At 43.8% G+C, this 24,150-nt stretch overlaps 1 protein-coding gene across 1 annotated transcript in view; it reads left to right on the top strand.

Annotated features, from left to right (window-relative positions):
- The window catches only part of atg5 (ATG5 autophagy related 5 homolog (S. cerevisiae)), a 34,159-nt gene extending 15,933 nt beyond the window's left edge, over window positions 1–18,226 (top strand). Inside the window, exons 7-8 of the mRNA XM_030073255.1 lie at window positions 3,878–3,995; window positions 16,964–18,226. Of these exons, the coding sequence (XP_029929115.1) occupies window positions 3,878–3,995; window positions 16,964–17,100 (255 nt within the window). The 3' untranslated portion in view covers window positions 17,101–18,226. The remainder of the gene's footprint in view (window positions 1–3,877; window positions 3,996–16,963) is intronic.
- The last annotated feature ends 5,924 nt before the right edge of the window (window positions 18,227–24,150 follow it).

Here is a 24,150-nt window from a genome sequence, read left to right as displayed (position 1 = left end):
GTCCAACACGCTGTACTGTGAAACAGCTAATGAGGATGTTTTAATACTTTAATTTAATGCTTGGCCCCAACTCCACCTTCAGGGCCCTGGGCACTCACAGGATTGGTGACTATGGAACCAAAGTCAAATTTTTATATCGTTTTTTTGTCTACCTATCCAAAAGCAATGGTCCAAGCTGTTGAAATTAATGGATCAGTATCTGTCAGTACTTAAATTTCCAAGCACAGAATCGAAATATCATTGTATCCCTATCAGAGGAGTTCATTTCCGAATCACTTCTTCCTGATTTAGGGCTTGAAGTTACCTGAAATTGATTGTTTGGGTTATATAACAACATTCCGCCTCTCATTCTGTCAACCGAGTACCTAAATCACCGAAGTGATCTTTTAAAAAAAAACTTAATTTCATGGTTGTCACAGGAAATAAAAGCGCTCCTGGTTCTTCTTCATAAGAGCACCGTGGCTGCCCCTCGGGACGCCATCTCAACACATACATGCTAACCATCATGTGTTTGACATACTGTGTAACTAATTAAAGAACAGGTTTTTTTTTTTTTTTGAAGCAGACGCTCCATTTTCAAACAAAACTCTCCCATACTGTATTCCAGACGTCCAACTGGGGATTAATTACCTGTTAGTGTAGACTAACTTACCAGCCGCAGACTAAATTTACCAGATTTTTTTTCTCTGGTGTCGGATGGTAATTTCCCAGGCGGTTTCCTGTCCTCACACTCATGGAATGCTGCGGCTTAAAGGCAGCAACTCGGAGCTGGAAGAGTCATTAGGATGTTTGCTGTTTACCTCAGATTTGTTTAGCTAATGGACGACGTAACTCTGCTTACATTTCCATTTGGGGCATGTAGCGGACGCTCTTATGTAGAGTGACTTACAGTGAGGTCATCTATGGAATAAGCTTTGATTCCTAGAACACTGGCGTTGTACGCAGTTAATGTCGAGGAAGTCAGAGGTCAGAACCACATCATCATCATCATCATCATCATCACTGAGACCCTTGAATGACTTTATAATGGAGAAAAAAAAATACAATTAAGAATTAAGTCTCCATTTTAACATTTACTCTCATATTCATTGTTAAAGTCTTATTTTTTTGCCCAATGTGCCAGTAGGATGAGATATCCCCACTTGTGTCCAATACAGTTTCACTTGTTTCAGAAGATTCAGAAGAGTTTTCTGGGAACAAGTATAAATATTATATATTTTTTTAATTGGTTAAAATTAAGTTTTGAAGACTCAGTACTAAATTAACTTGATATTGCAGATGTCTTTGCAGTGTAGGGAGTTAAATAAGGGATTTTAAGCGCTCCATTCAACCCCAGTGATCCTGGGGGACATGGGTTGCCACCTGGGTCACAGGGACCGCTTTATGGGTCAGGATCTCAACCCTCAGGGCAAAAAGAAGGACTGGTTCCTCCGGTCCAAACAGGGGTCACAGTTTGTGGTTCCTCAATAAGGCTCCTGTGTTCGAGGGACAGTTCCACCGGCTGAAAAGGAGCACCATTTAGGACATTGTTGGTGCCATTGAAATATTTCAGATTCTAAGCAGTTCAGTGTATTAATCATAGTACTAATACTGATGATAATAACTGTGTTGTTATTAGGATGTATTTGACTGTACTGTACAGCAGAGAGCCTTGGAGAGCATGGAGAGCTGGAGGAGTTTCAGGCTGTGTGGGAGCCAGCTCCTCTGCCAGCTACTCGAGCGGAGGTTAATAACTTCCAGATCTGTCCTGATCAGTAAAACATGTCAGCTGCCTGTGTAACATCTGTCGAAATGTTGGCGATTGCTAAATCTTGCATTCTCCGCGGCTCGGCTCATCACAACGCCTGTTCGCACGTTGTTTGGTCACAGCGTCGGCTTGTCGAGATACCATGCGTTGTTTTCCCACTATTTGCATTGTCATCCTCTGTATATATATATTTTTTTATTTTACAGCTGTACTTGACATGTTTTATAAAAGTACACCTCCGTTTTGAGTCCACATCACAAAATGGGCCTGCAGCAGAGAAAAGCATTACCGTCGCAGACCAGGGATGCTTTAAATTGTCCCTATTTCCCCAAATTGAATTGTAGTGTCATTGGTGGGAAATCTGCCCACAGGAAGTGACAAATCAAAGAAACAGCGCAGAGTGAGAAATCTACACTCACCGACGCTGGTTTCTCTCTTGTCTCTTTGGTTTCCTTTGATATAAAACATCACAGACCTGCCGAGGCTGTAACGATGAGCTTTCTGTGTGCAGTTTGCCGATGTCATGTCGGAAGATTGCGTTATATTTATGTTCGAAAGTTACTTCTCACTGGTTTTTGGAGCTCCTCATACTTGCAGCTTTAAATTTTTCTCCTTGAGATAACACCATATAATTTATTACAACTAAGAGAGTCACTAGGATGTCCTTGATCATTTTCCAGATCATTTTCTAAATCATTTCACTGTGATTTAACTCACTAGAAATTGTTACAATGATGAAAAAAAAAATGTCTGAGTGAGTATTTTAACGTTATGTTATATGCCTCCTCTTCCAAAATCTACTTGGCAGTGTTCAAGACATCTGTACCATTTTAATAGTTAATACATATTAAAATACCTTTTCATATCAGGGTCTATGGGGAGGAATCACTTCAGATGGAGGTTTTCAGCTTCATAAATGTCAAACTCTGAGGGTCTAGAACATGAAAATGCTTTAAACCTCCACGCCACGCACCTTCCACTGTCGGAGGACACTTTAGAGCGTTTTACAAAAGGTTACAGGAGTTCACGTCTTCAAAACTCGTGACACAGTCAGCACAACAGCACTCTATATGGACCAAAGTGTGAATCATTTGTCTAGCATTTTTACACATTCAGTGACCACAGGTTTCAAAATTCTTGAATTCATTTCTCCTTCAGGCTCCACTACCAGGAAACCCTAATGCGTCTACAGCCTAGGCACGGGCACAAGCTCTTCTTTTAAAACATTTTCAAAACCTGAGCCAAAAAAAAAATAAATAAATCAAGTGTAGTGCAGTCTAAATCACAAATAATATATTCGAAATCCTGGGAAAAACGCGCTTATAATGGTTCTATAAAAAATGTTAAAAACAAAGTGTCGAAGTTATGTAAATGAAGCCAACCACAGAGTCAGATGTCTTCTGGGTGTCAAGACATTTAAGCAGCAGATTGCCAGAGATGACTCGGCTTGCACAGAGATTCTTTCCCCTGGTGTTGCAGGACGGGACGTTAGGTGTGATGTTGATGAGAACATCTGGCAGATGGCGAGATGATGAAGGCCGATGCGGTTCTATTTCACTGCACACGAGCAAAGCAAAGTAAATAGGCTGCGTTGACCTGAGAAAACACAGTGGCTGATCAAAGACGGCTCGCGCTCACAAAAAATGTTTCTCTTCCAACAACAACAATAATAATCATAATAATAATGTTCATTTATAGACTACATTTCAAGCAACAAGCACAAGCATGGAGCCCAGACACTGAAGAAGGTCAGGGCGAGTAAAATTAAAGAAAAACCTGCGAATGAACTGGACCGAAGGAGAAAAAACCTCTACAACTGACATAAAATGTTGTATTCACTGTAATGTTGCTTATTGGTATTTTTTAGGTCACTGTGGCAAGAAAAATAGTGCTTTTGTTTTGCTGGACTGAACTAATTTAGGTTGTTTTGATGCATTTTGGGCTTGACCTTACTGTCATGCATGGCTACATGTTGGTGCAGGGACTTGGATGACGAGTTTTGAAATAGTGAACGCACTATTGAGAAATCCTGAAAATTAAGTTTTGGTGCCAGGAGAGCGCAACACCTCGACGCCTCTTTAATGTTCTGTCATTTGCGTAATGCGTTTGCTGTGACTCCTCTCACTGCAGACGATGAGCGACAGGCCGTTCATCCAGAAACTGTTTCGTCCCGTGTCATCCGAAGGCCACGCACACACACTGGGCGACCTGCTGAAAGAGATGTACCCTGCGGCTATACCACATGATGGTAGGTGTACACACACACACACACACAAACCAAACAATGCAATAACAAACCCGTGTGGCAATGATTTTGCTTGAGCATACAGTGCAAAAAATAGGATAATCTGAAGTGAAATAGAATAATCCCAATTATGTTGAGGTGAAGGGAAACCTTTGCATGGATAGACTGCACTAGGGCTACGTGGGAAAATGTCTTTTTCACATTTTGGATGAACTCTTCCTTTAAATTTCGACATTCTTTAGATGTACAGTCCCATATAACACAGTGTGAGTTAAGCGTCTGTATCATTAATCACAGTACATTCAGTAAATTGAACTCGCCTCAAGTCATCAAAGCTGATTTTAGTAATTTTCTCGCAAAAAGATCACGGTCATGATTTCAGCCATGATTGTGCAGTCAGAATCAGCAGCATTACAGGCAGCCAGGAACAAGGTGTGTAATCGTAGTTGCCTTGTTTTGGTTTTCAAACACGGGCTTTGCTGCCTTGAGGAAGCCAGAAGAAAAGAGAAGAGGAGCTCCTCTCTTCTCTTCTCTTCTCTTCTCGGGTTTATTTTCTTTACAGAGACATTAGGAGGCTTGTCAGCTTGTTAGAGATCCACCGTGACAGATAAAGCAGCCAGCGGGGGAGGGAGGGGTGGGGGGCAGCAGAGGGAAAATATCAGTCGTCGTCACAACAAGTGAGAATAGAGGAGGGAGGAACAGAGGAGATGACGGGTGGATGGAGAAAGAGAGAGTAAGTGAACTTTATCAGTTTAGCATCTTTCAGGGTAAGAAATCAGCGCTGAGAGCCGCTGGCAGCCCGGTGTGCAGCAGGAAACAGAAAGTTCAGAGCTTCTCCATCTGTTGTGGCTTTGAAACGACTTGAAAAGACTGAAAAGACTTTGAAACCAATCTGTTAAGTAAAAAAAAGCAGGAAAGAATTTACATTTTTATCTGATTTTTAATTAAAATATTCAACATCAGCACAGTATAACAGCAGACATACAGTATGTGTTAATCTAAACATAAGTGCTGAAACAATTAGTTGATAAAATCATTTCGTCAATGGACAGAAAATTAATTGTTGGAGGCATTTGTGAAGTAAAAAAAAAAAAACAAAAACAATCATTGTGTAATTGCAGCTTCACTTAGATAGACTTTTGGCTGCTGGTCAGACTGAAGAAGCAATTCAAACACATCACTTTGGCTTCTGATCACTTCCCATCACATTTTGCCTTTATTTTTCACACTTCATAGACAAAGTGATTAATTGATGACTTGAAAAAATAGGTTAATCCACCGTGAAAATGATTGTTAGTGGTAGCCCTGCTCGCCCTGTTACAGATAGACAGATGCACAACAAATTTTCAGGTGTTAATATGAGTACACTGGAAATACACACTGGTAGTCTTAATTTTAATACCACAGTGACAGTTTGGTTGTGTATTCATACCGCTCTCTTTCTCATATTCATATGACTCCTCATCCATTCAGCATTTTATTTCAGACGGGACAGTGTGTGTGTGTGTGTGTGTGTCGTGCAGTTGCAGCTGCAGTGGAGGTGTGTGGTGAATGAAAGAGAGGAGGGGGAGGAGGGAGAGCGGCAGTCTAAACAGGCAGTGCGCACAGAGGAGGAGAGAGGAAGTAGATAAAGAGACAATGGTGTGTCGAGACAGAGGACCCGCAGCTCACTCACCTGCATGGAGGAGCCACAGGCAGCGCCATTAACCTCCTGTCTGTCTGTCTGCCTGTCTGTCTGTCTGTCTAACCCTGCAGAAATCTCCACAAGTCCTTTCACTTAGTATTTAGTCTTGTTTTTCTTCCAACAAGGTAAAAAATTCTGCTATTTTTCTGCTGTCCTTCTCTTAATTCTGACCAGTTATGCTCTCATACATTAATTAAGCTTTATCCATTTAGCAACAGGCAGGTTTTATTTGAAATTGGTCCAAAATTACATCCCAGAGAGCATTAAATAGATTGTCAGAGCTCTTAGATCTGGCTTTGTGAAACCTACAGACACTCTGCACGTTGTGGTTCTCTGTCCCCTTTTCTCTTGATGGCTCAGTTTCCGTCTTAGTATTTTTATGCAAACCACGATGTTTAAACTTAGAGAAGCCTGGATGGAAACAGCAAATTTCAACAAGAGTTTTTCAAAAGTTGTTTTTTCTTCATCCCCGCCTGAGGTGGGCTTGCAACAGAAACACATTTTTTGGATAAGTACTGGTGTTGTGATGTTTGTAGGCGAGGCTGTCTGTGAAATATCTTTCCTCCACGACCTCCCAGAAATATCAAAGCCATGTTGGAGTCCCTGTCATGGTCGCACTTTAGAAAATTGCCAAGTACATTTCTTTTGTTTTCAGTGTCAGGCGACATGAAATATGGCCTTCAGCTGACACCAGAGAACAATAACATCTTGCCCAACACTGTGCTCTCTCCATTTTCTCATGGATGGCTTTTCTAACTTGTCTTCAGGAAGATGACTTTTCCTTTTCCACTTCAACTCTGCTGTTGCACTTGCACCTCATTTCTTTTACTTTCTTTTTCATTTTTTTTGCAACATCTCAAAAGTTTGCATGAAATTCGCTCGACTTTTCGATGCAAACGCAGCTCCTGTTTCCATGCAGAGATCCTGCCTGTCTGTTCGCTGCTCCCCTTCCCTCTGTCTCCATAGTTTCTCTCATCTAAGATTCCCTGCTCTTCGTTCTTCGTCTTTGATCCTCTATCTCTCTCTTAGGTGTTTTCCTCAACATCTTCTCTGTCTGCCGTAATCGTCTTTCATGTCTTTGACTCTAAATCTCGGCTTTTCTGCTCTCTCCTCCCTGCCAGCGTCTGCCAGCCCGCCCGGCTGATCAAGGTGAAAGTGGCTCTTTTGTCTCTCATCGTTTGTTTGGTTTCCACTTCTTCCTCGGCTGCTAGATGAGTCGGGTGATAGCCGGGGATTATGGTGGTGTGTTTGGATTAGAGAGACCAGGGCGTGTGTTGAGGGGGGCGGGGGTGCTGGTAGCATTGTTCAAGCCAAGAGTTCAGAGGAAATTTTCTCTTTTACGGGGACCCTATCAGATATGAAGAGGAAAATCTGGGGTGCTCCGTTTCTCTGTGATCTTCCAGACATCAAATAAGGTTTTTCAAACGTCTCCCCTTCTGTTATGTCTGAGGGAAGCTCGTTTTTGACCCCTCAGGGACCCAGAAAAGCTCCAGACTCAAACAATTGCAACAAACAGATGTTGGCTTGAATTAAAAAAAAAAAAAAAAAAAAAAAAGGGGGATTCCCAAATCATGTCCACGATGAGCCCCTCCTGTGCTTTATCATCATCAGGCAGCAGTTCCCTCGGCAAAACTCGACATCAGCAACATGTTCAATCAGCGGTCAGCTTTGACGTCTGTTGCGGGTATTTTTCAACGCTTCAAGGCAGGTGTGTTGTTGAGCAAGATTTTGGCAGGAATTTGGCGCGAATCTTCTGGAAAAATGTAACCCCATGGGCGATTTTTACCCATATATGACGCCATTAACATCATCAGCCGATTCTCGTAAACAGATCTGTAAGAAATTCTGCTTTTGGTTGAGTTTTAATCGGAGTAGCGCCCTGCCCTTCCCGTCCCTGTGAGAAAAATCCCCACATTTACTGCATGTGAATAATCGTAGGAATCCCCTCCTCCTCCTCCTCCTCACCCCGCACCGCCTCACCCCGCACCATGACTGACATAACCCACGCACCGATACCTGTAACGTCCAGCCACTGCTCCTCCCACGTCCCTCTGTTTCAGTCACATCTGTGGTGCAGCCCACTCACTTCTGGCAGGCCTCCCTGCGCCGGCAGCATCGATGGCCAATACAGCTTGAGCTCATCAGCCGGGCCGGCTCACTTCACAGAGCTGAGGGGGAAGTGTAAGTTTCAGTGGCTGTTTTGATACAAAGAATAGTGGGTTACGGTTCATCTGCAAGGGCGTACGAGACGGCGTGGCAGGCGGGGGAATTCAGAAAGACTGAAAAGCTTGCTCGATGACTCGGCTCTGCTGTCGGTAGAGTCTTGGCCAGCTAAGGCTTTTCTTTTTTTTTTTTTTTTTTTTTTGTGAATGAATACAGTTAGAGAGCAGGTCACCCGTGGAGAGGCCTGTGAAAATTTGTGTTGAAAGTCTGTGAATGTTTATGGCTGCTCTTCAGTGAGTAAAAAATAAGTCCAGCACTAACCCCTAACCCCTAACCCCTAACCCTAATGAGAAAGTTTGGAAAAAGTGAAGAACTCCGCCACAACCCGGTGCCACTTATTAGGATGAATAATGCCAGTGCTATTGTCTTGTAGTTTAAGTAATACTACTAGAAATATAATGTATCAGTGAAATTATGAGGCTACAGTTAAATATATAAATCTTTAATCTGGGGCTTTGAGATTGTCAGTAAGTTGACCAGCTACTCAGTCAGGCCTGTGTCCACACTGAGGCACATAAATATGAAAATACATTTTTTTTTTTCGGGCGGCATGGTGGTGCAGTGGTTAGCACTGTCGCCTCACAGTGAGAAGGTCCTGGGTTCGATTCCCACCCAAGGTCCTTTCTGTGTGGAGTTCTCCCTGTGTCTGCGTGGGTTTCCTCCGGGCACTCCGGTTTCCTCCCACCGTCCAAAGACATGCAGGTCAGGTGAATTGGAGAAGCTAAATTGCCCCTAGGTGTGATTGTGTGTGTGAATGTCAGTGTTTGTCTGTCTGCTCTGCGATGGACTGGCGACCTGTCCAGGGTGTTTCCTTGCCTTCGCCCTATGAGCGCTGGGATAGGCTCCAGCACCCCCCCATGACCCTAGTGAGGATAAGCGGTTTAGAAGATGAATGAATGAATTTTTTTTTTCTCCATTTTGACCCACAGTCCACTCTAAACTGTTTTATTTCATCTGTGGTGAAGCGGGGCTTGGTGAAATGGCTCTCCAAGCTGTGTAAATTTGAAAAAGCTGGTGTGACGCTGTAGTATGAACAGGAAATGTGGTCATTGTGTCATGTGATCTAGGCTGTAGTCTAGTATTGAGCATGCATGGGCCACGTGTGTCTGCCTGACTTCAATGTTTCTGGAGTATTTCAGAGCGGACAGTTGGCTTTTGGGAAAACGGCCTGAAAACCCTGGTTTTTACATTTTCCTGGCTTAGATTTACTAAAACACTCAGAGGGTGATAACACATTTTCAAAGTCAGGGCTTTTAGTCCATCCTGTTGTAATCCCGTTGGCCAATCAGCAGATCTGTTAGTAAATCGGGGTCTTGGGGTGGAAATGGCCTCGTTACTCAGTCAGACAGCTCGTCAGCCAAGGAAGCAGGGAGCCTGCTAATTGGTTAACAAGCCAATTAATCAGTTTATTATTAGTCAGTCAATCAGCTGGTTGGTTGGCCAACTAACCAACCATACAGTCAGCAGTTCTGTCAGTCGGTCAGTGTGTGGCTGCTGGCTGTCCTCGCTCTGTGTGTGTGTGTGTGTGTGTGTGTGTGTGTGTGTGTCCTTGCGGTCTTACTAAATAGAGGTTGGCTTCACTCGGCTGACAAAACATGCCGTCTTGGCCGGCAGTCGTACACCACACAACCACAGGGTCGGAGTGTGTGTGTGTGTGTGTGTGTGTGTGTGTGTGTGGTGAAAATAGTCCAGTTTTATTTACACAAACGTTTGCCACAGTTTTCTTACTGCAGCTTGTTGTTAATAATATGAAAGTGGAGGGTTGGAAGAATATTGATCAACAGAAACTTTATCAGTCTCGCTGGCTGCTCTTACATGGTTTGTTTTCATTGCAAACTCTCGTCTCCAAATCAAATTTCACCTGCAGGACAATCAAAATATTTCGCCAAGTACACCCACATGCACATATATAGTTCACTCTTAACCCAAATAATGCAATACTACAACATCTGAAGTTGTCGTGGAGCAAGACACTGAACCCCCAACCCTCGTGATGAGCAGGCTGACTCCCTGCACGGCGGCCTCCAGTAACAGTGTATGAAATTGTGTGTATGAATGTGTGTGTGTGAATGGGTGAATGTGAGGCAGGCATTATAAAGTGCTTTGAGTGGTTGGTGGATAGAAAAGCACTGCACGAAGATTACAATACGACTTCACCTAATGAAGACTGGAGGAAAAAAACTCTGCCTTTGACATTATTGTGACATTACAGAGCCGCTGTCTGTGGTGACATTCCTGTGCTTGACTTCTAGTGACGTGTTTTACATCGACCACACTTAAGAGTCTCTACAGGAACTGTGTAATTATAGTTATAGCATGGTCGATTACCTCATCGATGACTCCGTGACTCTCCAAGTTTTATTTCACTTGTTTTTCTTTGCACGTGAAGACTGAAATAGATTCCCTTGAGCAAGACAAATCACACAGAACTGGATCGCTGCCCACACTGCAAAAACTCAAAATCTTACCAAGATTATTTGTCTTATTTCAAGTCAAAAATGTCTTATTCCTAGTCAAAATATCTCATTACACTTAAAATAAGACATGATCACCTCAGAAGTAACTTTTAGACAATTGTCTCTTGTTTCAAGTGATTTGCTTGAAACAAGTGAAAAATTGCTTGTTTCATTGGCAAAATTTGTTTCTTGTTTCTAGCTAATTTTCACTTATTTCAAGTGAATTTTCACTTTTTCCACTGGCAAATTTTGCCAATGAAACAAGCTAATTTTCTAATTGTCTAAAAACAATTTACTTCTGAGGTGATCATGTCTTATTTTAAGTGTAATGAGATATTTTGACATGAGATATTTTTGATATTTTGAAATAAGACATTTTTGACTTGAAATAAGACAAATAATTTTGGTAAGATTTTGCGTTTTTGCAGTGCACTGCAGGCTCAACTGGAACGGACAATATTAATTTTATCTGTGCAAATAATTACAACATATAGCAAGCATGACAGTGTCAGAGGGAGACATCTAATTCATCAATTTGAGGTGAGGCACAGAGTAATCGCAGTCACCTTCAATAATCTAGCTGCACCACTGCAAAAACTGATTTTGTTTTTGTTTTTTTGTTTTTTTTCTGGCAGTAATAATGTAATTGGATTGTGATTACTAAGAAAAACCTGAATTCACTTCACTCTCACGAGCAAAAAAATCCAAACAGCAGATCAGTAACACCAAAAACAAGACGACAAAACTCATAATAAAACCCAGTAATATCAGAGACACGGCGTCATTCTGTACCGAAACGTTGTCGCAGTACCTCTTCAGGCTGATGATTCCCGGACTTCACGGTTTCGGCGTGTGTGTTAACGTGCTCCAGGCTGGCCTCAAACGCCCCGTGCGCCTGTTAATGGTCAACAGTGTGACTGGGAGATGAGTCAGAGCCCGGCGTTAGTCAGGCTGGGAAAACACCACTGTAAATCTCTGCATTCCTCTCCATTGTCCTCTGCACAACACGTCTGACGGAGATTTTTTTATTTTTTATCCAGAACGCCTGAAAGCACCATGAGTGGTGTGTGTCTATTTTAATGTCGGTGGGAAAATGGGAATTTAAACATCTCTCTCTCTCTCTCTTGCTCACTCACTCGCTCTCTTTCTCGACCTTGGCATTTTGTGTGTGTGTGTGTGTGTGTGCGCGTGCGTGCACAATTACAGGAAAGGTTTTGTCTTAGCGATTAGATGTGGGTGGGTGATAATGTGATACTATTTTTTTTTTTTTTTTTAGTGTGGTGTGTGCGTGTGTGTGTGTGTGTGTGTGTGTGTGTGTGTGTGCGAGCGTGCACAATTACAGTAAAGGTGTGTGTGAGCAATTAGATGTGGGTGGGTGATAATGTGATACTATTTTTTTATTTTACTGTGGTGTGTGTGTATGTATGTGTGTGTGTGTGAGAGAGAGAGAGAGAGAGAGAGAGAGGGAGAGAGAGGGAGAGATGAGGGGTGTGGCCCACGGTGAAGTTCCCCCGTTTCTCATAGTGAGAGTGTGTGTGAGAATACACTTTTGCGCTCCTGCTCCGCCCACATCTGCCCGCCTGTTGCCAGGCAACAGCAGGGCTAAAGGTTGTAGAGGGGTGAGATCTGTACCTCCCAGTGATGGACTGAGTGTGTGTGGGTGTGTGGGTGTGTGTGTGTGTGTGTGTGTGAGAAGGAGAGAGAGAACCAGAGAAAGTGTGTTTTCAGTATTGGTGTTGCTCCTATCAGTGGGGTCACACCTCTTACTTTCACTCTCTCATTTACTCAAACACAACAGAGTTCACCGGTAAACTGATTTTATATTTACGTAGCCGTTTCCCAGACACTTTAACAGCGTGTCGTCCACGCATTAAAGTCATTAATAAATCAAATTAAATTAAAAAAAAATAAAACTGACAGTAAAGCGTGCCCTTGCCAATACGATGAAGAAATCGTCTTGTAAGGTTTAAACGGCGGGAAACTCCCCGTCTCATTAAAACTGAGGACGCTTCTCGGACGAGGAGCAAAGCGGCTTACGCAGAAAACGAAAATATGCCATGACCCGGATGACCAGAAACTCTCAGCAGCTAACCATAAATCATAATCTGTCAGATGAACAATAATCACAGAAGTAAGTAAATAAACAATAAATGCTGTTTTTGTATGAGTGTTAAAATCCGGCCTCGGCGCGGCTTCTGTGTGACAAAGGAAACAGTCAAAGGGCGCAGTGACATTTTGAATTTCAGCTGGTTAATTTTCACACTTTGAGCTCAGCGTGCCGCTCGGTTTCACTGTGGTCGACTAATGAGTATTTTGAGCAGTTTGAGTGTGTGTGTGTCTCTGTTTGAGGAGCACAGAGACTCACACACACACACACACACACACTCACACCCAAACTGTTTTCACTGTGTTTGGTGTAGAAAGTTGAAAAGTAAAAGTTGACATAAAGTGCAGGCTGAGGCTTTTGGCAACCAGTTTTCTTAAAAGTAAAAAAAAAAAAAAAATCAGGCTAACAGGTGAATTATTATTATTATTTTTTTTTTTTGGCTTTCTTTCTTTCTTTTGTTTTAATCCACCAGGCAATGAAGAGGTAACAGCTTCCTAACAAAACCCTCCAACTATTAAGTGTAAACTATTTAGTATTTCACACACCCAAAAAAACCTTTGAGAAATGACAGACAGGACAAAATATACTTTCTCCTGTCCTGTTTTCCCAGCCCACAGCTCTAATGATTAAATAAAAAAAATAGTTTTGCTGATAAAACGCTGTTGTAGTGGGATGATTTTCTTAAAAAATAAATAAATAGACACCTCCTTGGCATTAGCCCTCGTGAAAAACAGTCCAGCTGGTGGGAAAAAAATACAGTTTTTTCTCTCCTCTGTGCCGCGTGGTCTGCGCTCAGAGCCCCGGGGAAACGAGAATCAGTTTCGAAAGCAGTCCATCTCACACACACACACACACACACACACACACGCACACACACACCCTCCACGTCCTGGACCTGCCCTCAGTGATTTTAAATTAACCTTAAAGTTCATTTTGACCCCACCAGTCAACAGCAGAAAGCAACACACCCTGCAAGGCGCCGCAGCTTCACACGTTGTATTTTTACTGTTTTTACTGTTTTTACGGCGCACGGCCTCATCCTGCACCTGCACTTTAGCCATGCAGTTGTTGTTGCTGTCTTTTAGGCCATTTGTGTGTTTTGTCTTGTTTTAGATTTTTGATTTTTCTGTATTTTTACGGCTGATTCTGATTTGATATCTTTTTTTTTTTTTTTTTTTTTTTTTTTAATTAAATTGCTATTAGAATTTGAGTTGCCGTCTCAGAGCTGCTTGTCTGATTCTGTCTGTTTCTTTTTCTTTAAGCCAAATTTCCCATGTAGGTTTACCAGGAACTGAAATGAACTTAAGTGACGCCCCCTCCCCTTCACCTCGTGTGGCCTTTACCTGCCCTTAGCAGACAAAAAGCAACAACACGGAGCCGGTTAAACTTTAGCGTGTGTGATTCCCGTGGCCCCTCGACCTGCTGCCCTGGTTTATCTGGTCAGTCCACGTCAGCGTTTGCTTCATTTTTTGATTCTGCCAGTCACCGGCGGGAGGGAGTCCACCCTCGCTTCCCGCTCATGTCATGCCGAGCGCGGCCTCTACCTGCCGGGATTTAACAGAAAACCCCCTGTGATGAGCAGCGGGTTGGTGCTCACGGTGTGTGTGTTGGTGTTTTGAGGCAGAGAGCAGCTGCAGGGTGGAGCCGCAGCTCAAACCAGACAACAAGCAGCCGTTACGCTCTCTTCAACCGTCCTTCTGATATTACGTGGAGCTAAATGTCACGTACCCACCGGCTGAACCAGGACAACAGTGTGTGTGTGTGTGTGTGTGTGTGTGAGAAGAAGAGAGAGTGACGGCTGACGGTGCCAGACGCACGCTATCTCTCTGCATCTTTGTCTCCATGTAACACATCACTTTCTTTGTCACCAGTTTTTATTTTGAGTGTGTGTCAGCTGTTATTATTAACCAAAACTCAGACTGAAACACCCCAGGAAAATAGTTCCAAAATAGAAAAAAAAATAAAAAATAACAAGTGTAATGTTTGTCACCAGAGCAAAGACAAAGAATGTGACATAAACTCCAGAAAAAACAAAAAGCAGCTTATTTTGATTTTTCATCTGTTGACCACTGAAAGTGAAATAAGAAAAAAAACTCTCAGAATCAGTCAGCTCACATCAGCGGTTAGAAAACAGCCTGCCAGCACATTTCTCGCCTCCCACGGTAATACTTATTTTTAAAAAGAGATTAAATCTGTTAATTCAGACTGTTCTCACAGTGAAGCTTTAACCCAATCTAAAAATTTGCCTGTGAAGGGATGATTTCCACTTTCCTCCACCGCAGATTGACCAGATTCAAGAGATGAAACGATGAAATATGACAGAATACTATATATTATATTATCTATATATGATAGATACGTATTTAAATAATCTGGAAACAAGTGGAACTGCCTCACATTTTTAGATTTTTCACTTTAAAAAAAATGTTCTAAAAGTTTTTGAGAAATCTGGGCCTGTTCTGATTTTGTGACTACAGATTCTTTTTCTTTTCTTTTTCTTTTTCTTTCTTTCTTTTTTTTTTTTTTAATGCTGCGACACTCAAACAGAAACTGCATAAATAATAAAACACATTTCTGCAGAATTTAAGCTAAACTGCAAGCAGGAAACAGATCAATTCAAATTAAAATGCAAATGATTTGATTATGAGTGAGAAAAGAGTGTAGAAGTGTAATAACCTGTGTGTGCGTGTGTGTGTGTGTGTGTGTGTGTGTGTGTGTGTGTGTGTGTGTGTGTGCGGGTGTGTGTGTGTGAGTGTGAGAGAGAGGTAAAGAGAAAGATATCTCTTCAACGGATGCTCTGTGGTCGCGGCCTCTTGGCAGTGGGCGTGGTCAATTTTAGCAGGCCATCGTAGTCACGCATACACACACACACATACACACACACACACACACACACACACACACACGGGTCTGAAACTACCAACTGTAAGACTGAGAGTTGAAAAATTCGAGCCACCTCAACGATGAATAAAAAAACAATCAACTGCCATTTCACTCTTCTTCAGATTCGGGCCGAACACACACACACACACACGCACACACACACACAAAGACACTGGTGTACACACATTCATGGACACACACACACAGACTTTCTGTCTCTCGCTCGCTCTCTCGCTCTCTCTCCGTGAAGTTTGAGCTCGTCGGCAAAACAGTCAGACTCAAGTAGAATCAATGAGATCAGCTTCACGGACGATCAACAGAATTTACATGATTTACTTGAACCTGAACATTGAATCTAATCTAATCTAATCTAATCTAATCTAATCTAACGTATGACGGGACATTACAGGTGGCGTTTACGTTTTTCACAGAAAATAATTATGACGTATTTGATGAGTCGGTGTCGCATGGAAGCTCGGCTGTTTACGGATTTCCTGCAACAGGAATCAACTTTCTTCATGTGCGCTTGCAAAGAATGTAGAGCAGGAGGTGTTCACTCTCACACACATGCACACACACACACACACACACGCATGCGCACACACACACACACGCACAGCGGTATGACTGTTGTATGTGATGTGGTCTCTGTAACCAGCAGGCCATCCGCTCTTCCTAACCTCATCTAACTCTCTCTCTCTCTCTCTCTCTCTCTCTCTCTCTCTCTCTCTCTCTCTCTCTCTCTCTCTCTCTCTCTCTCTCTCTCTCTCTCTCTCGTGTCTGTCAGGGTTGGGTAATGTTTACTGTAATCTGTTCTTACAGTTCATGTGACAAACACCGTGTACAGTAAAGTAAGTCGTAGGTAAGGGAATACGTCCACGTTACAGGGTTTTAAGGCCCGACATGGACACACACCTGTGAGTTCATAATCCCACCTGTACCACGGACATTTGCCAACAAAATCAAATGTCATCAATTTGTGACTTTAATCACAGAATTTTAATGGTTTGTTTTCTCAATTTTTTTTTTTTTTTTTTTTTTAAATAAATTTACAACTTTAATCTCAGAAATTCAGAGGGTTTTCCTCAGAATATTACCCCCACCCCCCCCCCCCGGCTCTGTAATTTCCCCCCCTTACAGCGACCCTGCTACACTGTCGTATACTTGCGTCAGATTTATATCCGTTTTTGAAAATGGGTGTGAATAAGAGCCACTTATTCCAAAGTTCAGGGGAATGTCCAGCTGTTCATACCAGACTGAACAGTTGAATCAATATCAATATCAATATCAATATATCAATATATATCTTTATTTGTCCCCAATGGGGCAATTAGTTCCACAACAAAGGGAGCACACACAACAAAAAATACAAACACGCATGACATAGGGGAAAAAAAAAAAAAATAAATAAAAATTAAAAAATAAATAAATAAATAAATAAATGGTCACTTGAATTTGAGAGATCATCATTAAAAAAAAAAAGAAGAAATAAATGGTCACTTGAATTTGAGAGATCATCATTAAAAAAAGAAAAAAAAAAAAAGAAAAAAAAATGAAATCCAGGTTGGTAAAGTTGAATTTTCATGGTTTTCATATTTTGTGTCTCTCTCTCCTCCAGACGAGGTGAAGCGCCTCCAGGTGGTGATCCACGGCATCGAGCCGCTGCTGGACACTCCTCTGCAGTGGCTGAGCGAGCACCTCAGCCACCCCGACAACTTCCTGCACATCTGCGTCATCCCCGCCCCCACCGACTGAGGCCACGCCCACCGTCACCACGACGACGGAGCAGCCCGTCACCCCGGGACTCGGAGCTCATGGACTCTGAGCGAGACGGGACTGATGAACGGCGGCGGGTGGACTCGGGATCAGTTCCTGGTGAAAGAGAGGAGGAGGAGGAGGAGGAGGAGCTGAACGCACCTCCTTTTCCATCCTGCCATCCATCCACTCCTTCACTTCTTCCGCTCCTCCTCCTCCTCCTCTGCCTCCAGGAAAAAAAGACAGCTGTTTGTATTGGGCTGAGGAGGTGCCGGGACCTTCATCTCCTCCTCCTCTTCCTCTTCCTCTCCTCCACCCTGAAAAGACGCTGATGTGCACAGGAGGAGGAGCGAAGAGGTTTCTCCTCTAACATCCTGCCATCCATCCTCCTGTGCTCCTCCTCTCCTCCCAGACAGAGACAGTCCTGTTCACAGGGGGGGAGAGAGAGAGGGAGGGACAGAGAGAGGGAGGGAGGGAGGTATGTGTTGTTTTTAGCGGGGGAGGGGGGGGGGTAACCCTGTCCTGCTCAAGTTGCCTTAGTTGCCACGTTCGCGTCTTCATCATCATCATCGTCGTCGTCATCGTCATGGCTGTGAGATCGTCTGGACTTTGGTGACATCGCTCTGAGTTTACATCACCGTCAGCCTGGAAAAAACCTTCATCTGCAAAAACCGGGGGCTGATTTCTTTTTTTTTTTCCTTTTCCTTTCTTTTTTCAGTTGTAGATGTTTTTTTTACGGTGGATTTTTCTGGCTCGGTAGACGTTCGAGGCCCTCGACACACCGAGCTGACAGGCGGCCGTCACGTCTCGTTGAGATCGTGCGGCGTGTTTCCTGATTGGCTCTGCCATCACACCTTAAACTAGCTAGCGGTCTAACGAACCAGACGGAGCTCGCTTCTTCCTTCAGGCTGCGAGCAGAGCAGCCGCAGCCGCAGCTTCTGATTGGTGGAACCAAACAGATTCAGAGCATCAGAGTGAAAATCATCAGTGTGTTTCTTTATCTTCACCGCAAAAACGCAAAATCTTACCAAGATTATTTGTCTTATTTCAAGTCAAAAATGCCTTATTTCTAGTCAAAATATCTCATTACAATTAAAATAAGACATGATCACCTCAGAAGTAAATTGTCTTGAAACAAGTGAAAATTTGCTTGTTTCATTGGCAAAATTTGCCAGTGGAAAAAGTGAAAATTCACTTGAAATAAGTGAAACTTAGCTAGAAACAAGAAACAAATTTTGCCAATGAAACAAGCAAATTTTCACTTGTTTCAAGTGAATTTTCACTTCAAACAAGAGACAGTTGTCTAAAAACAATTTACTTCTGAGGTGATCATGTCTTATTTTAAGTGTAATGAGATATTTTGACCAGAAATAAGACATTTTGGACTTGAAATAAGACAAATAATCTTGGTAAGATTTTGACCGTCCTCCTGTGTTGACATTTTGTCCCTCAGGTCAGCTCGGTGTGTCCGGGGGGGTTAAAGAGACACTTCAGCCGTGATGGATTATATTCATATGAAATCCTGCATCGATTCCTGATGAAGAAAATTTCACTCTCAAGCCTTCCTGGTAAACTAATATTCCAAAAACACTAGCCATCTCTGATTCAGTGGAGAGAAATACTTAAATATCAGCTGTACAGGCCGAGTCTCCAGTCGTCTGCTCAGCACCTGCCACACACACGGATTTTTGCTAAAATTTTGCTGCTGAGTCAGCTTCTGCAAAATCCTCTCACGCTCGCTCGTGAAGCGTGTATTCATAAGCGTGTCCGTGCAAACGTACACGCTCGTGCATGTGCACGCTTCATGGCTCTGATGCAAATATAATCCGTCATGGGTGAAATTTCTCTTAAACAAAGCTCAGGAGACCGCGTGGTGCCGGCGCTCACTCGTCGTCTGGTCGGGCTTCACCGGAGAAAAGCAAATGTTTGGTGATCAGCGAGGCGGCGACGCGGGAGGCAGCCGAGCCTGAATCAGCGTCACAGGAAAACCTCGTCACTCCGCTTCTGTTCAGCGGCTAAAGTCTCTCAGAAAAGCCTGTTGGATGAACGTGATCGACTTCTTCTTCTCTTCATTCCTTTAGAGCCAGTGTGTGTTTCCACAGGTCGACCTCGTTAGCTCCGTTCTGATAACGAGCGAAGCGGCTTTTTACGAGGCGCTGCATGTGGTTCCAATGGCAGGTGTCGATTTCGCCCCGTCCCTTCTAAACAGTTTACAAATTTTAGTCTCTCTTTTTTTTTCTTTTTTTTTTTCTCCTTCTTCTGCTCCTCTTTTCCCGCGATAGAGCTGCTCGCATTTAGCCCGCTTGTCTGTTGCCAAGGCTAATTTAACATCTGGTTTTGCTTCATTTGAGGAGCTGGAGCTGAACATAATGAGACAGCATGCAGGTTTGTGGGGGTGTGAAAGCAGAAAGAGGTCTCATGTCAGACTGCAGAACAGAAAAGAATCAAATGAGGTTCAAACGACAGCTGAGGCCTGCACGGCTCAGATTATTTTGCTGCCTACTGTGATCATTAAATCCTGTTGTTTTTTTGTTTGTTTGTTTGTTTGTTTTTTTAATCCCTCTCTGCATCTCGTGACCACCTTGACTTTGTTTTTTCATCTCCACCGGGTGTTTGAGATAAAATAAAATTTGAGCGTTTTCATCTTAAGTGTTAATGCTGTGGTTCTTGAATGTGGAGACACAAAACAGCACAATGTGATCAGAAATGATCGTCTGATAAATCAATAATAAATCACTGCTGCTTGTTTGACGTCGTTTGATTGGTTGATCAAGTGAAAATACCAGCCGCTGTCTGACTCACTGAGACTGTCCTGCTTCTCTCGGTTCATGTCTTTATAAAATGAATACTTTGGTGTTTTTTGGCTTCTTTTTTCACACTAAGTGATTCATGGGGGCCGTGGAGGTCGGGTCAGCTGACGGCCTCCCTCCTCCTGAGCTCAGCGTCCGGCTCCCAGCTCAATCAGTGAAAGTGGCTGCACAGATTTTTGGGAATGAACCAGACAGAGAGAGAGAGTTTCCATCACCTCCGTCTCATGAATCATCTCTCTCTCTCTCTCTCCCTCTCTCTCTCTCTCTCTCTCTCTCTCTCTCTCTCTCTCCCCCTCTCTCTCTCTCCCTCTCTCTCTCTCTCTCTGGTGTTTTACTGCAGACTCTCCCTCCCTCTCTCTCATCTCTCCTGGTTAATTATCTGTTGGTATTCCATCCTGCTGCTAATGAGACCGCTAAACTGTCCTGTCAGACAGGCCCGGGGCTCCAGTGTGTGTGTGTGTGTGTGTGTGTGTGTGTGTTTAAGTATGTAAAAGTGTGTGTTTGTGTCAGTATGTAGCGAGTCTGGTTTCGTGGAATTGAACATGCCAGTGTAAAAGTGCGATTTAGTGTGTGTGTGTGTGTGTGTGTGTGTGTGTGTGTAATTAGAGACATCATCCATTGCCCCCTGCAGGGGTGTGAGTGTGTGTGTGTGTGTGTGTGTGTGTGTGTGTGTGTGTGTCTAAGTGTCTAAGGCATCCTGGAATCCTGCCTGTCTTCTCATACATTCGTCTGCTGTTACACTGCCAGTCCTGTAATTTAAAGTGTGTGTGTGTGTGTGTGTGTGTGTGTGAGATGTCACACATCATGTCATCACGTCAGGCTTCCTCACGGCTGCTGCCGCCGCCAAGCATGATGGGACGGCTGGTTTACGATGCTGAGTCAAACCCTGGGCTCGGTGTGGGGTGCTGGAGATGTGTGTTTGTTTCTGTGTGTGTGTGTGTGTGTGTGTGTGTGTGTGTACAGATACACACACTGCAGCCCCGAGACTCGGTGATGAAGAGAGTCTGGCTCACCTCGCTCGTCTGGCTGACACACACACAGGGTTTTATGGGATTTCCCAGCGTACAGTAGGACGCGGCGAGCGGCTCAAATCGTTGGCAGGACAGGAGGTCGGCGGCGGCGCGATGATGTCACCTCGATGACGTCGTCGCCTCGATGACGTCGCCTCGCCGCGGCTCTTTTGTCTGAACCGGAGCAGAAAACCCGGATTTGGCTCATTTACCTTCAAACCGACCAATCACAGGCTGGTAAACAAAGGTCACATGACTCGGCAGCAGCTTGTTGACTGGACTCGCTGTGATTTTCTCCGACATGATGGACTCGCCTGCGGTCTGTCTCTTCTTCTGTGGTGTTCAGAACACATGAAGCACCGGCTGAATATGAGCATCACTTCATTTCCTAGCACAGCGACGGATGATTTTACATTCTGGCTGCCTGGTGAAGCTTAGAGGCTAAAAGTCAGGAAAAAGTAGGGAGGATGAATGTCAGTCAGTCAGAAACGGCGTCGCTGTTCTAGGAAACACACACACCTGCTTCCTGTCAGAGGACTGAGGCGCTCTCAGGCTCAGGTAACGGCATTAGAGCTGTCCCGATTAATCAACTTAATCGATTACATGGAAAAAAATGGCAGAGGCTCCTGGTCCGAGCGTGTCAGACGGAGCAGAAGGCAGAAAAAAGATGGTCAGAGACGTCCAAAGTGTGGAGATTTTTTAAAGAGAAGCCAAGTGGCTGCTGGAGGACGACAGGAAGCAAAAAGCTGCACAGTCCTAAGTCTGACTAACCGATTACCAACTAACGTGAATTTACAGCAACACGGCAGCAAGACTGAGTTAAAGCAACACGAGGTCACTTTGACCCCGCTGCTTCGAGACACCAAACTTAACAATGCATGTTGATATGTCGAACATAACAGAAAGAAAAATTGCTAGATTCCTTGAAAAATCAATCGTTTGACTAATCGACTTATCGTAAAAATAGTTGATAGATTAATCGGGAGAAAAATAATAATAATAATAATGCTTACCTGCACACTCAGACTTCAGCCCTAATCACTGCAAGGCATAGGCGGTTCTAGGGGGCGGCAGCTGCCCCCCTAGAAAAATGCCTTGCCACCCTAGTTGCCACCCCAATTTCAGACAGTTTATTGATTTATTTTTTAAAATAAATAATTTGGCTGTTCGGAAACTCGCTGTTGCGAGACTCAAATGTCCGAGTGCAAGTAAATGCAGCAAAAGATGACACTCCCACTATTTAAGGGTTGATAGATAGATAGATAAATAAATAAATATTTCTAATGCCACCTCTTGGTTTTCTATTCAATGCTTTACTCATGTACCACAATAATAGAATGTTTTTGAGATAAAATATCCTCATTTGGGGGTTTTCCAAGCAAATACTGATATATGTGATCGTTTGGTATTAAATCAGCATAAATATTTCTGCCACCCGTTAAAGTCTCCATGCCACCCCATGAATATTTGTCTAGATCCGCCCCTGCTGCAAGGCAATAATCCAGTCGTTTTGAATGTCGTGTGTACTCGCTAAAGGCAGAGTGAGGAGGATTTTTCCTTATAAATAAATAAATAAATTTTAAAAAATGAATGAATGTATAGGCTCATGCAAAACTAATCCTCCCCATCCTGACTGGTGAGCCACCAGCAGTGTGTGTTAGTGTGTGTGTGTGTGTGTATTTTCTTGTTTTCTTTCTTGTTTCTGAACACGGGACTCTTCTGGGCGTCGGCCTTTGTGCCTTGTGTGTGTGTGTGTGTAACTTCCAGCCAATCACAGCGCAGCACGGTGCCAGATCGACCGCACCACATCCAATAGGAAGCTGCGAAAAATCTCAAGGAGAAACGCCGAGCGGACAAAGCTCGTCCTGTTGGACAGGTAAGTGCCAACGGGACGTCGTTTTTTTTTCCAGGACAGCAATGGAATGTTTTCCTTCGCCATCCTAGGAAATGAACCCGAGCCAAATTTGAACGTTGTGGTTCCAAACCGCGGCCGACGGGCGCCGCTGGTCGTGGCTGAGAAGCCGCTGCGGTTCACCCGCTTCCTCCAGGATCCTGACGAGTCAGCGTTACTCACAGACGGCCTCTAATCCCCCGAGCCTCGTCCAGCTCAGATTATGTAACTCCTCCGGCAGGTGTGCCCGGCCCGGGCGCCGCGCTCGTCTTTTATTGGTTGTTTATTGTTGCCGTGGCGGCGTGAGCTCGCGGCTCGGGCTCCGGGCCTTTCCAGGAAATCAACAGCGACGGGAGTTCATTAAAGGCTGTTTTTGTTTTTCCTCTGCTGTGTCGGCACTTTATGTATCAGAGAGGTTTTCATTATGAACCAGCACAGTAAAAAATATATAGCACCGCGTGTGTGTGTGTGTGTGTGTGTGTGTGTGTGTGTGTGTGTGTGTGTGTGTGTGTGTGTGTGTGTGTGTGTACAGTGCAGGTTGATGTGCTGCAGTTTAACAGTTTGTTTGTGTCTCCATACCAACTGCACTCTGTTTGTTCCAAAATACACAACAACTTTACCGGCCGGCTGATTCGCACCGGATTCCGCGAAACCCCTCTCACACACACACATGCACACACACACACACACGCACACACACACGCACACATGCACACACACAGATACACACAAAGACAGGCTTTACCATCAACTCTGACCACAAACTATGCCCTCCAACTCCAGTCCCCTACTGTCCCGCTTGATTCCGCGAAACCACACTCTCTCTCTCTCACACACACACACACACTCACACACACAGAAACTCTCTCTCTCACACACACACACACACACTCATGCGTCCCAGGGGGGTGCAGCAGTCATTTGGGTATCAGACAGCGGTGCAGAGATCAAGAAGATCAGCAGATGAGAGTGATTAGTGATGAAGAGGAAGCCATGAGTGTGTTCCCCTCCCAGGCCCGGCGCACACACACACACACACACACACACACACACACACACACACACACACACACACGAGACAGACAGATAAGCTTGTCGTGAGCTTGTCTAAGAGTGTGTTCTTGCACAAATAAAATACCTAAAATGAACACGAGCGTTTAAAATAAAGGAAGAAAACTAAAATAACTAAAAAAGCAAAATAACGCCTAACCTATTTGTGTGTGTGTGTGTGTGTGTTAACCTTCCATCTCACACACACACACACACACACACAGGCATGTACAAACAGCATTAGTATCTAGATCGTCCACAAGTCCTAAAAACTGCAATTTATCTAAAT

This window comes from Myripristis murdjan, chromosome 16 (assembly GCF_902150065.1).
Source record: "Myripristis murdjan chromosome 16, fMyrMur1.1, whole genome shotgun sequence".
NCBI classification, from domain to species: Eukaryota; Metazoa; Chordata; class Actinopteri; order Holocentriformes; family Holocentridae; genus Myripristis; species Myripristis murdjan.
The sequence above is the reverse complement of the archived record's forward strand: the minus strand, read 5'-3'. Positions and strand labels throughout refer to the sequence as shown.